Below are 16,045 nucleotides of genomic sequence, written 5' to 3'. Positions count from 1 at the left end.
AATTGAACATAATTTCAAGGTCGAGTACGTAGTAAGTAGTACGAAATCATTGTTGTTGTGCCATTTGTAAAATGATAATCATACAATTAACTAACTGCGCCCGCAGCTTGGCCCTCAAACAAAATACATTTTTAAATTAAAACACAAAAGCCATAAACAATTCAGAAAGCTAAATATATAAGATAACTTTAAGTGAAAATACATACACACACACATTTTTTATTTTATAAATAGATTTCATATTCACTCGCCCTATAGTTTAAAAGATGAAAATCGGACGGACCGTTCCTTGCAGACTGGGTGAACCGCGAACGTGGTTGTCTCACCTTCGGACTGACGCAGAGGCTTATCAGCCATGGGTGTTTGAGCCGGTACCTGCGCCGCGTTGCACGGAGGGAACCGATAATGGAGTTCGCAGTCACAATGATGATGCGACTGTGACAATGTGCGGCATAGCACAAGTTCGAACACTGTTCCATGTGGCTGAGGCAGCGGCGTGACCCCGTGGCTATATGCTCAGTAGTTTTAGCAATTTTCCTTGTTTAATTAATTATATCCTCATGTTGGAATCCCTCGGTTGAAATCCCACTAGTCAAACCCATTCGTAGAGCTATAAAGCAGGAATGAAGGTTCTTTAATTATTATTTGAGAGAAGCTCGTTCCTTCTTTTTTCTTACTTCAAATCTTTCAAACCTATTGATTTATTTGAACTACATGTACTTATTTAAATTCAACTCTGGCACCAATAGCAACCCAAGAACTCGATTGCCATAAACTGAGAAAAAAAACAGCAACAAGGTGCCTGTGACACCTTTTTGTGACACAGCTTCAACTGTCAGTGTGACAGCTAATTTTTATATGTCAACTTTAAAGTTTAAGCAAATTAGGACACTGAAGTAGGTAGTAGACTAAAAAAATATTTTAACGAAACAGAATTTTAAATTCTTACAGTAATATTAATACGATGTGTGTAATTGTGTCGTTATTTAGATATAAACAATAGTTCATAGTCAATTAAATTATTTTACTAAAGTCGAATCAGATGTGTTTATAAATATGCTATCGAGATTCCATCATTATCATGGCTCGAATATTATATTGTTCGAAGAAAATACAGTTGCCTACAGAAAAGCTAGTTTTGCACACGGCTTGACTTTTAGTGAAAAACCCCTTCTACCTGGTGAAATATTTCTAGTAGAAATTGAAAAAACCGAAAGAGGATGGAGTGGTCATATGCGGCTCGGGTTAACACTTCTTGAGCCACAAGCAGCGGCTCTGGGTGACAAAGGATTGCCTCAGTATGCGCTACCAGATCTCGCTAACAATGGTATGTCATGGATATTCCCGATTTCGAAATCACAAAACAATGTACTTGTCGAACTTGTTAACCAAGTATCTCCAGGGCGATGGGAAAACGAGCCGCGGGTTTCGGTCCTAGGCGATGGTCATGTAGTAAAAACGCCACGTGGTTACATATCTAAGATGATTTTAAAGCCACAGACTGTCTCACAGAATGGAACACCCCAAGGTATTTTACCTATGGACGCTGGCAGCCGTATTGGAGTAATGTTTGTTCCTTGTCCTAAACTTAATAAAAATGACCAAGACTTAGCTGAAATGCACTTTATAATTAATGGTGAAGATCAAGGCCCTTGTACTAAATCGATACCCTACACAAGAGGTCTTTTACATGCAGTCGTTGATGTCTATGGTACAACAAAACAAGTGAAGATTGTACAACTTTATGGAGGTGAGTTGTAAATGTTTCTCAAATGTTAATAAAATAGACAACTTGATGAGTAAATTTAGTCAACACGTATTTTGAAAGAAATGAATTTAATTCAAACTATTATGTTAATATGAGTTTGTATATTTATCTTTTCAGTGAAATCTCTTCAGATTATTTGCAGGGATGCAATACTGCAGAATGTGAAAAATGGTTCGGTGAAATCTTTACCCTTACCTAAAAGCCTAAAAGACTTTTTGTTATCATAATACTGCAGTTATAAACATACTGCATGACAATAATGGCATATGGCAAAACTGCAATGTCTGCAATTGTCTGAAGCACCACTACAGGTGGCACAATTTGCATACAGATGATAATTCTGTTACAAATTGAAGTTTCTCATTGTGTTAGCAGAAGATTAGTTGCGGAAGGTCTTACCAGGGTTTTTTAATGTGGAAATAAGTTCAAAATATTCTATAAATAAGCAGAAGAATGCTTACAAAAGAATGAGTTTTATGTTTATTAAAGACAAAAAAATGCAAAGAATATTACTTTTGTTCTACTTATCAATGGTTTAACCTTTAAAAACCCTGCTTTAAGATTGTTTTAGTGATGAAAAGCCTGAACTAAGAAATGAACGCTCGAACCAATATAATATATGTAAAGTTTATTTGTAAACCTTCACTGAAACATGTAAATAAAAAGATGTCAGTATATATATTTTTTCCTATTTCTTCATTTCAGAGTGTATTTATTTATGCTTTTAATTTAATTAAGTTTGATAATTAAGTTATTCTAGGTCTGAGCATATTATAATCTCATTTTATTTTCTTAGAGAAGATAGCCTGTGGTTTGCCATACGAATATATCTCCGGTTTCTTTCCTAGAAATAAATATTTATTATGATTCAAATATCATAATAAATATTTATTAAAAATATAATTATTTATTAATTAAATATTATAACAATTACATTTTTCAACTTATACAAGGTTGTATGTGCATAACATTAAAAGTAAATTCCTCATACACTAGCTTATACTTATGTCTTGGATATTTGATGTTATTTGATTCTCTTTTTTGTATTATAGGTACAAGAGCTGTATAGGTACATAAATAATTATCTGAATAGTTAATAGTTTTCAAGAAAGTAAATACAATAACTCTGTCCTCCTTGCTTCATTTCCTCACTGCTGAGGGTCATGTCCATCATGTTTAGTTTTATTTTTTGTTGTTTTTCTCGCGTATCCGATCATTGGCCCCGCGTTAAGGGCCTCGTGGAATGGGGTTTCTAGTGTGGTGCGCATTTAATCGAACCAACTTGTCGGGCTGCACCCGCGAGGTCTCTTCCCTCGATCTTCCCTGTCACGAATAGTCTCTAAGCTATCAGGTGTTATTTCCGAGCAATATGACTGAAGTACTCAAGTGCAGTAACACTATACACAATTTATTTTTTAAAGTCTTACCTCTAAATAGAAAACCATACATTCCCGATCCTGCGGACAGAATGGAAAGCAGTTAACGTCGCCCCAAACACGTCTTTTCGGATCCTCCCGATCCACTAACGGTGCTTTTAGGTACCTCGAGCACCGGTCACCGTTCTCGTCGAACCCGTCGCTTACGACGAAGGGCTCGACGAGTAAATTAACCCTCAGACAGCCCACTGAGTTTCTCGCCGGATCTTCTCAGTGGGTCGCGTTTCCGATCCGGTGTGGTAGATTCTGCGAAGCACGGCTCTTGCTAGGGTTCGTGTTAGCAACGTCGTCAGGTTTGAGCCCCGTGAGCTCACCTACTAGTTAAGGTTACGCTGATATAGCCTCTCAAGGATCTCAGCTTAGGTAGGAAGAAAAAAAAACCAAAAGATATTTAAAAATTATTTTTTATTTTTCAATATCATTAGGTAACGGTAATGTGAAAGGCACTATATCAATTTTTTCAGGATCAAAATCGGTATAATCCAACAAATTGTCTGGTTCAAGATGATAAATCCAATGATCCACACATGCTTGTGTCAAAGTACCCCTCCAATGCTGAAATTTAAAAATAATTCAATTACAAAGCGGTCCAAATTCCAAATACCACGCCAGGAGGCACTTGGGATATTGAGAGACACTTGAAAGTCATGTCGAACTCAAAAATAAAACAGTTTATTTATAAAGTAATAAACATATTTATCTTACGGACCGTCTTAATATCTTCGAGCATTAATTACGATGTTTTATACGGACACTAACTTCACCTTATGATAAACACATTTGTTATAATAATATATCAAATAAAGTAGGTATTGCTAGTCAATAAAAGGGATATTATATACATTTGTTATTGTTTTGCAACGGTATATAACAGTTATTTGATTCAGTCTGCTACGAGTCAACCAAAACAATTTTAAGTAGGTAGTTATTTGTTTGAATCAGATATGAAAAAAAAATGTAACATTTTACTGAAGGAAATTGTGCTAAATGTGATATTTATTAAATGAATTAAATGAAGTTAAAATGACCAAGTTAAAATAGGTAATAACCTAAATTTTAGTTTTATGTGTGAGAGGTGGCTGATTGGCTAATCTAAAGCGAAACAATTGAATAATGAGGTCACATTATTCCTGGGTTATTGTGCGAATTATCAACTAAACCATGAATCCGAAATGTAATGTCCTGCATACCTATGGTTATTAACATTTCATGAGATATATAACTGTTCTCCTAATTATTATTAACCTAACTTGTGGAGAGACTATGCTAATGAAAACCCGTAGTAGGTTTTTTTTGTGAAATGAACTGTTAATCAACTTTTTAATTAAACGTAGAAAAGAGGCTCACAGAAACTTCGTACTTCAATGCAATTTAATCTTAAATATGATATTGCGGTAGAGCGTACGAAAATAATTTAGCGCTGACGGCTTCTTTTTTCTCCTATAGGTATTGTGGCGGTATATTCTGGCTCACACAAAATATTAAAACACCAGAAAACATTTTTCAAGGTTGCACTCCAGGGTAGAAAGGTCAACGTTTCAATAGATCGTGTGAAACCACCTTTTATAACTCAAGAAGTTGGAAGTCGTCGTGGCCTAAAGGATAAGACATCCGATGCATTCGTGTTGAGCGATGCACCGGTGTTCGAATCTCAGGCGGTTATAAATTTTTCTAATGAAATACGTACTCAACAAATGTTCACGATTGACTTTCACGGTGAAGGAATAACATCGTGTAATAAAAATCAAACCCGCAAAATTATAATTTGCGTAATTACTGGTGGTAGGACCTCTTGTGAGTCCGCGCGGGTAGGTACCACCACCCTACCTATTTTTGCCGTGAAGCAGTAATGCGTTTCGTTTTGAAGGGCGGGGCAGCCGTTGTAACTATACTGAGGCCTTAGAACTTATATCTCAAGGTGGGTGGCGCATTTGCGTTGTAGATGCCTATGGACTCCAGTAACCATTTAACACCAGGTGGGCTGTGAGCTCGTCCACCCATCTAAGCAATAAATAAAAAAAATTAAAAAAAGAAGCTACAAATTTTCCAGCTACACCTCCTACTCCATTCCCAGCACCCTCTTTGTTGCCTGCACCAGAGTGCGAGAAGAGGACAAGAAGTGGAAGACGAGTGCGATTCCCGGACCAGGCCTAGATAGATCAGAACTTCGATCGCTGTAACGAGATCTCGGAGGGGAGTGCTGTGGCGAGCCCGAGTGCGGCCCTGGGCTAGTATAGCCCTGCGCTGGATCAGCTAGAATATTCGACGGTACTCGAAAATGCTTTGGTTCGGTTGAGTTCGGAACTTGTATATGCAAGCTTATCTTGAAAATGTCGTAAGCGAGATTCAGGCATCTGTCAAATATCATGCGTTGTATGATGGCTACCGCCACAGTTTAATATACCGAATTGTAGGATTTTCTCACACGCGTTGAGTGCGGCGAGCGGGTATACTGAAGTTGACCTATAAATCAACAATTTACATCCAAACTCGCCAGTGACAAAACTCGGTCGCGGTATGTCTCAAATATTAAGTGTATAATCTATGGCGGTAGGTAACGAAGGCGAGGCGAAGCGTTTCTCGAATTTTAAACGTCAAAAATAATAAAATGAAACTAGGAGATTAAATCATAAAAGTACCGTTTAAATTATAGGTACTTTTACTTACTAGGTACTTACACTTCGAGTGTGTTCGATCCAAATGAGTAATGAAATATGTTTGCACTGTTTAGCACTTTCGTATGCTCTTTTCAAGAGATTAAATGCTTGTAATTTTCTTTTTTTTATATACAAAAAGTATGCATATAAAAGGTAATACCTGAGGAAAATGTTTACTAGATTTATAAAAGTTTGCTCATCTAGGTTTTTCTCTTAAGCCATAATATATAAATTAATTATATATAATAGAATAACTTTTTACTTAATCAATCTTTGTTGGAAGCTGTCATCGCCTATTTACATTATCACCATCAACCCGTAGTCGTCCACTGCTGAATATAGATCTCTCCCAATTTATACCACAAAGTCTGATCTTCGGTTTTCCTCGTAAATTTCTTGCCGGCCACCCTTCGCAAGTCAACGCACTGCCTATCCTTCCCACAATGCGTTTTCCAGTGCGTGGTCTCCATGTCGACTAATTTGGTATATACTATGGGATAGTTACGCATTTTGTAAAAATATGTATATTATACATTTTCACACTACGATCAGATCATAACGGGTCATCAGATTTTCTACATAATCAAAAGTGTAAGGAATAATAAGTAACAATATCTCCTCAGGAAAAAGGGAAAAATAATAATTTGGTAAATTAAGTCTACTAAAGTAGTGATTACCAAGCTAATACAGATTCCTGCGATATTTCAAATGTTATCGGTATTAGCAGCTCGTTATGAATTGCCTGCTAATTGGAAAGTATGACTTACAAAAACTAAATAAAACGCATTTTAACAAAACAAGACTGACAAAATAATTATAATCTGTAGGAGTTTTAACCTCGGCCGGTACATAGGAGCTCGGCAACATGCCTTGTTCATGTCTCTAAACATTGATTTTATCGATTTTTTTAGCAACAAAATTTTATTAAGGTTTCTCTGATCCGTCTGTAAAAAAAAGAAACAGTTTCGAAAAGGAAGAAATTAATTAAAAAAAAACAAAAATAATTTTGCAGAAAGGCTGTCGAGAGTGTATGAGGCAGTTGTTAATTATTTAATGTATAAATTATAATGAAATATTGGACTGGCTTAGGTAATTATAGAGATTTTTCTTGTTGCCCTTGTCGGTAGACCTATACGACCCATCTGATGGTGAGTTGTTACCGTCACTCATGGATGTCAGAATTTCCAGGGGCAGAGCTAAGCCTGACCAATGTGGTAAATATACATTTTAAATACATCTTTGATCATTTATAATTATCTACAAAATTCAAATCAGTACTAACAGGCAGTTTAATTTTTCTTAAATATAAAATGCATACATATCTCATACTCATGAATGTCTTCCACGATGAAGAAATAAAATCGTGTAAAAAACTAAAACACGCAAAAATTATAATTTACGTAATTACGATATAATTGAGTGACAGTGTGCTTAGTGCGAGTTTTTTAACTTCTCGATAGCGTAAAAGCTAACTCAAAATTGTATGGAGTTGGAACAGCGCCCCTACGTTTGCCATTAGGGGCGCTGACATAGAGCATTCATGGTGTCATATTCATGTTGTTGGTAGTATACATAACTATGGGCTCCGGTAATCTCTGAACACCGGGTAAGCCATGAGCTTATTACTAAATGGGTACGCAATAAATAAATAAAACACTACTTACATCCGAATGATTCACATACAACATCAAAGTAATCATCCAAATACTTACCTCCTTCACTAAAGTGATCAACAGTCCTTCGACCAATCGAATTAGCATCATTATATTGAACTCGTGCTCTTTATATTTCATCGATAATATTTTTCGTATTTTTTCTTCCCATATAATTGATTGTTCCCATGAGCCTATTCTGACTGTTCTATTGAAAATGATAAATGTTGCATACACAAAGGAAATGCTTGTTAAGGTGGCCACCATTAGTTGCGGAATGCAATAATCGAATAACAAAAGTATTAAAAATTTTCAAAATATTTGATAACTTATTGGGTGGCGGACATAACTTATTGCTTAGATGGGTGGACGAGCTCACAGCCCACCTGGTGTTAAGTGGTTACTGGAGCCCATAGACGTCCACAACGTAAATGCACTACCCACCTTGAGATATAAGTTCTAAGGTCTCAAGTATAGTTACAACGGCTGCCCCGCCCTTCAAACCGAAACGCATTACTGCTTCACGGCAGAAATAGGCAAGGTGGTGGTACCCACCCGCGCGGACTCACAAGAGGTCCTACCACCAGTAATTACGCAAATTATAATTTTGCGGGTTTCATTTTTATTACACGATGTTATTCCTTCACCGTAGAAATCAATCGTGAAATTTGGTTGAGTACGTATTTCATTAGAAAAAATGGTACCCGCCTGAGATTCGAACATCGGTGCATCGCTCAACACAAATGCACCGGACGTCTTATCCGTTAGGCCACGACGACTTCAATTACGATTTCGTATTAGCTGTCTTGTAGTCGTTTCCAAAGTAATAATGACACATTACCTACGTTTCGGCTCAAAAACGAACCTTAGTTTATGACAACTTTTCAGCCTTTACTAAGCCGCCTCAGGAGGTTATTCTCAAATACGCGCGACTTCTTGTGTAAAACGACAAATAGGTACTACTTATCATATTTAACGGATTATTTTTAACAATTTTATGCTTCAATACCGTTCGGCAAGCCGTGCGTTGTTCGACATTAAAGAGATAAGCGTTCCATTAAAATATCTTACATTAGCCACATCGCAACAAAGAAATTCCAAGCCGCTTCTGGAGTTTTCGATCTCAATATAGCATCACCTTTCGTTATATAGAATTTCTCACAGGATCCATAAGATTCCACGCAATAGCCCGTATCTAGCAGTATCACTATGGCATAAAAATAATACCAGGTTTCAGCTGAAAATATGTATAATCTTAATTGTTTTCTATGGTTTTTGTTAGAAAATAACCTGATTGAAACTAAACTGGCTTCCATATATGAAGGTCTTAAAGCCGCGCGCGTTTTTCCCATGAGTAAGTAAGGTTATGTGAGTAGCATCTCTAATCAATAAAATATGGCAACCAAAAATACTGCTGAGAGGGCCTCTTGCCCACACAGATAGGTGGTACCACCTTGCCTATCTACCGTGAAGTCATTAAGCTTGAAGGGTGGGGCCGTTGTACTATAAAACTGAGATGTAAAATTCATGTTATAGGTGCATCTAGGACTACTCCCAGATAACCTTTTTGGCCCAGGGTATTGATGGGTCAAAGAAGGTGATCGGGGGTGTATGATTCCAACGTCTAATGCGGGAAGAGATTCGCGTTGAATTCCCTTGATTAGTTGTTACGAAACAAACTGCATTCTCGTTTGAAGGGTTCACCCATCGCAGTATAGGTACGAGTATATTTATTCAATGCACACAACCTAGCAACTGTTAGCAAATTCCACCCCTCCCGTACGCACCCCCTGTGCACGCGCTCGCCCAAATATCCCGGTGAACGTTTTTTTTATTTATTGCTTAGATGGGTGGACGAGCTCACAGCCTACCTGGTGTTAAGTGGTTACTGGAGCCCGTAGACATCTACAACGTAAATGCGCCACCCACCTTGAGATATAAGTTCTAAGGTCTCAGTATAGTTACAACGGCTGCCCCACCCTTCATAACGAAACACATTACTGCTTCACGGCAGAAATAGGCAGGGTGGTGGTACTTACCCGTGCGGACCTGCCACCAGTAAAAATCTTAAAGTGAAGCAATTATTGCAAGGAATGAAGGATAAATAAATAGGAGTGATGGAGATGGTTAAGATGAAGATTAAGTACTACGGTTACTACTTCAAAAAGTTCGCTCTTGTGATTATTTTAATACTAGTTTTTTCCCGCGACCCCGTCCGCGTGGAATAGTTACTTTGGCATAACGCCAAAATTTTACTCCCCACTTCATTTACGTAGAAAGTGAAAATATTTTTGAATTATTGTAGAATGTTAAGGAGCTATTTAAACCCTTATTTTTTAACATTATTTATTGGTGCTTCACTTGTATTGGTCTTACCGTCATGTTATATAACCTATAGCCTTCCTCAATAAATGGGCTATCGGACCAGTAGTTACTCAGATTAGCGAGTTCAAACCAACAAACTCTTCAGCTTTATAATATTATAAGTATAGATATAGGTATGTATAGTCGGATTTTTAATTAGACGAAGCCAGCTGACAGTAGCTAATGTCACTTTGTGAAATAATGTTGCTATATTTAAAGTAATAGTGATGCGTTCAGTTCTCGTTCAATCACATGAATGAACAATGAGTGTGAAGAGTTAATCATTAATTTCAAACTATAAAAGAATATTATTTATATTTTACAATGAAATTGTATTAAAGTGCTCCAATATATGTTACTAGTAGTATGTAACTACAATCAGTTTTTTTTTTTTCATTACCTACCCATAATTGTTATATTTTATACGTCTATAATCTATAATTTCAACTATTGTGTTATTTTTGTATAATTTCAACTGTATTGCAAATAGGACAGTCTTACAAGCTTCCTCGCAATGTTTTTCTTAATGTTTAAAACACTCTGTATTCAGTACAGGTAGATACTATAGGAACATAATATTTCGTCGAAAACTCGTTGGTATGTACAAAGCACGCCTAAAATTCGAACCCCGTACCCGATATCGGCAATTCGGCACACCAACTATTCACTAGACAATCGAGGCAATTTCATTAATTCAGGAGTTTTTTCAATCGTTCACTTTGTCACAACACTATTTTTATTTCATCAAAAACTGACAACACAGTAAACGTCAGTTAACTTCGTCTAATAAAAAATCCGACTATAGTTTAGAGCATTAAGAGCTTACAACTCAAATCATAGTGATCGGTCATGTAGAAAAACTCTCTTATAATGTTGACCATTTCGTTAATACGCAAGTCGGCCAACAGTAGCTTCAATAACCAAAGCAAAAGCATTTGTCGTGTGTTCAGATCAGTTAAATCCGATAGCATCGGTATCACTGAGAGTCCCAACTCGAGTCCCTCCATTTTTTTTCCATACTCCACACTAAAAGAAATAATCTAGAAACATTATTTGAGGGAAGGAGTTCATTCACGTTTGTATTCCACAACGAGCTGTTCGAGTAACATCTGCACCAGTCATAAGTATTAATTAAAAAGGTATTTCTGATGATTCCAGTCCGAAAAAATTGCTAAAAGTTAAACATTCGGAAAATCTCATTATCTATTATTATAGATTTGCGTTATATACACGTATATATTTTTTGTTGAAATGTCTCAGCAACTGTTTGTTGTGGTAAGCAGACGAGCATAATGATCACCTGATTTTAAGTAGTCACTGTCGCTCATGGACATCAGCAATGCTAGAGGTATAGCACGTCGGATGCTCGTAGCTCTTCACGGAGCAGAATTTCGACCTTAGGGCGACTATCTCAAGTAACTCTTTCCTTTGTCGTATCACTTTTGTCAGAGCGGTCGTGATCGTCATTCAGTACCAACAACCACCAACTGCCGACTTTACTTAATCGGTCTATCGCACGCGCAACCTTCCACGCGGTCTGGTGCCTTCCACTTTGCCCTGAACGACAAGGCGCTCTATGGAGTTATTTCCTCGCCGGAAGGTATGTCCAAAAAATTATAGTAAAAATGATAGCCTAACTTAAAACTATCCTCTGGAGCTGAAGTGTTAGCCGTTACAGTCCTCTTCTTTTCTGCGTTGGAATCCTATCCCCCTCTCCTCAAGTATATACAATAAGAGTTACAACAATAGTGTTAGGGACTGCAGCGGCTGTGACGCCCATCCCTGAGAGGGTGGGGGGAATATAGCCCTCAATAATTACGCAAATTATAATTTTATTTCATTTCTTTTCATAAACGGTAATCCTGCCTGCGATTTGAACATAAGCACAGTCGCACCTTTCGACACAAGTACACCGGGTGTGTAATCTTTTAGACCACGACGACATATATATAAACTTACTAATATTCATTTATAGGCTGTAACAAATTAACATTTGTTTTCATTACACCAGACTTACTAGAACAGAAACATGCAAGTATAGAGGTAGCAGACGGCTTGCACTTCCGTTACGTCCAACTGACCTCGTTTACGATGACACAGCTCCATTGCTCGTTCTTTTAATTTTAAGCATCTTCGGAACTGCGAAAATACTATCCGATAAATAAATGTTATATTAAGTAATCGATTACTTTTATTTTAACAGTGTAAATTTGAAAGTATTTTATGTTCGTTGTCCTTAGTCTTTTAAAACACCCACGGAACAAGAGAGGGTGGTGCGTACGCGAGCGAGGTGGGCGAGCAAAGGCTCAGCCAGGAGGGGTATGATTTGCAAACAGCTGCCCGAGACCCTCCAAAGGAGACCTAACAACTCAAGAGCAGCTGCTTCGCGAATGAATCTACTACCGGATCGGAATCGCGACCCACTGAGAAGATCCGGCGAGAAACTCAGCGGGCTGATGCATGGGTTATGAAGGCGTCTAATGCAAATGTTACTGGATTTGATGGATCCGCATGGACATGACTATTTTCAGTAGTTTTTATATTTAATAACTAAATTTATTCGTTACATCACTAGTAGGTATGTCTGTGCGATAGCTTACATTGCGTTCCTCTCGATTAACACTGATCATGTTCCCATAACAGATGCACAACAGACGAAAATTTGCATTCGTTTTTAAAGCGTAATTCAAAGCGCATTTAGCCTCCAATTTTGCATTCTCGGTTTCTTTGCATTCCTGATATAAGCGAAAAATCGTCAAACGTTAACAAATTTAAACATCAGTGGATAGCGTATTGAAATTTAGCGTTGTAATTCAATACATTACGTTCACAAATTCAAATACGGAGATATTCAAAATCATATTCCACTCCAATCAAACTTACAATGGTAAAAACAAATTAGTTTAAATGTTGAATTATTGAAGGCACTCGTGCGCAACCTATCGGTATCAAGCGTGTGTCACACGTTTTTTTATTTGTTGCTTTCGTTTGGAAGATGATACGGCCCATTTGTTAGTGACAGTAGCCCTAATGGGCGTCAGCAATAACCTGGGCACAGACAAGGCTTAGCCAAGACTGGTAGTCTGGTAGGCAAGGGTCTGCTAAAAACTGCCCTAATGCTATCGTAGAAGGCGTATCAGCTCAAGGACAACTGATTTGCAAGTGCATCTACCGGATCGGGTTTTTTTTTTGTTTTTTATTGCTTAGATGGACGAGCTCACGGCTCAAGGTGTTAAATGGTTACCGGAGCCCATTGACATCTACAACGTAAATACCGCCACCCACTTTGAGACATGAGTTGTAAGGTCTCACTTTTAACAGTACAACGGCTGCCCCCCCTTCAAACCGAAACGTATGACTGCTTCAAGGGAGAAATAGGCAGGCAGGGTGGTGGTACCTACCCGTGCGGACTCACAAAACGTCCTACCACCAGTTTTTTTTTCCTACCTAAGCTGGTAGCCTGGAGCGGCTATTCCAGCGTAACCGTAACTAGTAGGTGGGCTCACGGGGCTCAAACCTGACGACGATGCTAACACGAACCCTAGCAAGAGCCGTGCTTCGCAGAATCTACCACCGGATCGGAAACGCGACCCACTGAGAAGATCCGGCGAGAAACTCAGTGGGCTTGATCTGAGAGTTAATTTACTCGTCGAGCCCTTCGTCGCAAGCGACGGGTTCGACGAGAACGGTGACCGGTGCTTGAAATACCTAGAAGCACCGTTAGTGGATCGGGAGGATCCGAGATGACGTGTTTTGGGCGACGTCGACTGTTTTCCATTCTGTTCGCAGGATCGGGAATGTACCACCAGTAGAATTGGTTGCAACCCACAGAGAAAAACTAGAGAGACACTCAGCGAGCTGATGATATCTGTTGATTGTTACGAATGCGGTGAACTTGCGTGCTTGCCTTACAATAGTTGTTCTAATTATTAGAAGTGTCCAACAACACTAAAACTAGATCAGATTCATCAGGACGTCTGTCCATAGGGCTTTGATGGCGACTGACTGCTGTGTGAACCGGGTTAGGGGTGTAATTAATGGCGACCACGATAAGAAGGTTATCGTGTCTTATCGCTGTCGCGAGGAAGCATTCCGGCGCCAATGCTATTTACTACTTACGGACGAACTCAAAACAAATTCGAAATTTTAAAACTATATACTCACAGAAAATAATTGGTATAGTATATTTAACGTGAAGGCGATATCTTCGTAATAATAGCCGATGATTCCAGATATCCGTTTTGGGTATATCTTCGGTAAATATACAGCCATTAATTGTTGAAGGGAGGCTCCAAAGCTGCGTAATTTGACCCAGTGCCTAAGCGGTTACATTCAATTTTATTCATAAACTCTATATCTCTACTCTAGGACTAGTTATATCGCATTAACACTTATGCTAACACTCATTTTTGTGAGTGATAGAAAGAGACAAAATACTTTGTAAAGTAATATCAATAACACCGCATTTATAAATAAGGCAAATAAAAAAACAACACTTCGAGTAAAACGTCCAATGCAGTATCTCCTAAAAACAATATATTCCATGATGTCTATGGAATTTTCTATCGATTCCAACCAGCTGTGTAGTTTTTTGAATCAAATTCAATAGGTAAATTAAGATATTGTTTAAAAGTAGCTTCCTACAAGAAATCAGTTTATAAACGGAAATCAAAGTGATCACCCTGTGTAATATTATTACTATAAAATAAAAATATAGAATAATCATAGTTATAGAATAAAAATATATATGGATAATAGATAATAGATTACTGGTGGTAAGACCTCTTGTGAGTCCGCGCGGGTAGGTACCACCGCCTTGCCTATTTCTGCCGCGAAGCAGTAATGCGTTTCGGTTTGAAGGGTGGGGCAGCCGTTGTAACTATACTTGAGACCTTAGAACTTATGTCTCAAGGCGGGTGGCGCATTTACGTTTTAGATGTCTATGTGCTCCAGTAACCACTTAACGCCAGGTGGGCTCTGAGCTCGTCCACCCATCAAACCAATAAAAAAAATTGAATAAGCATATAGATAAATAATAGTTAAAGAATAAAAAATCAAAAATAAAACTTCACTTAGAAGTTGGAAATGGATAGTAATAAAGCTCCATGGCGTGCAACAGCTGTTTCTTCGCTTCGGCAAGGTCACCGGACTCCAACATACAAACACCTCGCATTGAACAAATCTTCGCTAACTGAAATCTCTTTATCCATTTCCTATGAACGTTTTCCGGAAAAAGGTCTTCGTTCTGTATATTGATAGATAGCATTTTATCGTTTCTTTTTTTGTTGACAAATGTTTTCTAATGTAAATTTATTTATTTATTTAATTTATTTATTACACTACATGTAAAATTTACATTGGCGGACTTCACGTCCAAGGCATTCTCTACCATCAACCAAAGGTAGAGCAGAATAAATAGTGGTAGGTGCAATGAAGTTTATATTAAATTACAAATACAAACACAAAAAATATATATACATATATACACATACACATATACATACACACATACATACATACATATAATAGTTTAAATTTAGTATTAATTATTATTAAGTATTAATTTAGTATTTAGTAAAAAAAAAACTACCAAATCATTGGTAGCTTACGTGGCTATTCCAATAACGCGCGTTCGGGGTATTTTGTATATTATCGCAGTTCAGAATGAAATCGTACAAACTTGAAACTATTTAATGTTTAGTGCTTTTTTAGACGAACGAAATCTCGCTCCGCTTGGTGGTAAGAGCTGCACGTAAACCTTACAAAAATAATTCGATTTCGCGCCAAATATTTTTTTTTACAATAATGAATGAGTTCTTATGACTTAAAAACACCACATTCAAAATTTATGAACAGCCAGAAGCACAGAAGTTATAATGTACCTACACCAAAGAATAAGTAAATACATACATATCAGTACATACATATATACTTAGTTGCCTTATGTGTTAAAAATCCTGTAATTTCAACTTTTTTTTTGCACGTTTAAAAAAGTTACCTGAACAAAATTCTCAACTTCGATCAAAAGTCTGATAGCCTGCGGTACGTTTAAGCTAATGAGGTTTATGTCAACGTATTCAATGTAAGCTTCGTATAGTTTATTGAACTCGCCTGGGAAAAGAAAAAAAAACAAATTTTCAAATTCATGTTCAATAGAACTTTTGTCTT

The 16,045-nt window shown here is 37.4% G+C and overlaps 2 protein-coding genes across 3 annotated transcripts in view; one reads left to right on the top strand and one right to left on the bottom strand.

Annotated features, from left to right (window-relative positions):
* Positions 1-842: 842 nt before the first annotated feature.
* Positions 843-2,445, top strand: LOC101737671 (neuralized-like protein 2). Its single transcript, XM_004922358.5, has 2 exons — positions 843-1,750; positions 1,886-2,445. Exons 1-2 carry the CDS (start codon positions 1,057-1,059, stop codon positions 1,993-1,995), a joined length of 804 nt encoding a protein of 267 aa, XP_004922415.2. The 5' UTR covers positions 843-1,056; the 3' UTR covers positions 1,996-2,445.
* Positions 2,446-3,592: 1,147 nt separating this feature from the next.
* The window catches only part of LOC101737564 (adenylate cyclase type 10), a 35,490-nt gene continuing 23,037 nt past the window's right edge, over positions 3,593-16,045 (bottom strand). For both annotated transcript variants that reach the window (XM_062674057.1, XM_038017567.2), the window contains 11 exons: positions 15,876-15,988; positions 14,950-15,122; positions 14,042-14,195; positions 12,478-12,612; positions 11,895-12,016; positions 10,704-10,903; positions 8,585-8,750; positions 7,574-7,721; positions 6,669-6,805; positions 5,883-6,021; positions 3,593-3,759 (listed from right to left, as the gene is read on the bottom strand). In XM_062674057.1, coding sequence (XP_062530041.1) covers positions 3,610-3,759; positions 5,883-6,021; positions 6,669-6,805; positions 7,574-7,721; positions 8,585-8,750; positions 10,704-10,903; positions 11,895-12,016; positions 12,478-12,612; positions 14,042-14,195; positions 14,950-15,122; positions 15,876-15,988 — 1,637 coding nt within the window. In that variant the 3' untranslated portion in view covers positions 3,593-3,609. The remainder of the gene's footprint in view (positions 3,760-5,882; positions 6,022-6,668; positions 6,806-7,573; positions 7,722-8,584; positions 8,751-10,703; positions 10,904-11,894; positions 12,017-12,477; positions 12,613-14,041; positions 14,196-14,949; positions 15,123-15,875; positions 15,989-16,045) is intronic.

Source organism: Bombyx mori, chromosome 19, assembly GCF_030269925.1.
Source record: "Bombyx mori chromosome 19, ASM3026992v2".
In the NCBI taxonomy this organism is placed as follows: Eukaryota; Metazoa; Arthropoda; class Insecta; order Lepidoptera; family Bombycidae; genus Bombyx; species Bombyx mori.
The sequence above is the reverse complement of the archived record's forward strand: the minus strand, read 5'-3'. Positions and strand labels throughout refer to the sequence as shown.

Coding starts and splice junctions, on each gene's coding strand:
- LOC101737671 (XM_004922358.5), top strand. CDS start 1,057: ATGCTATCGAGATTCCATCATTATCATGGCTCGAATATTATATTGTTC. Junction 1,751..1,885: donor GATTGTACAACTTTATGGAG/GTGAGTTGTAAA, acceptor TTATCTTTTCAG/TGAAATCTCTTCAGATTATT.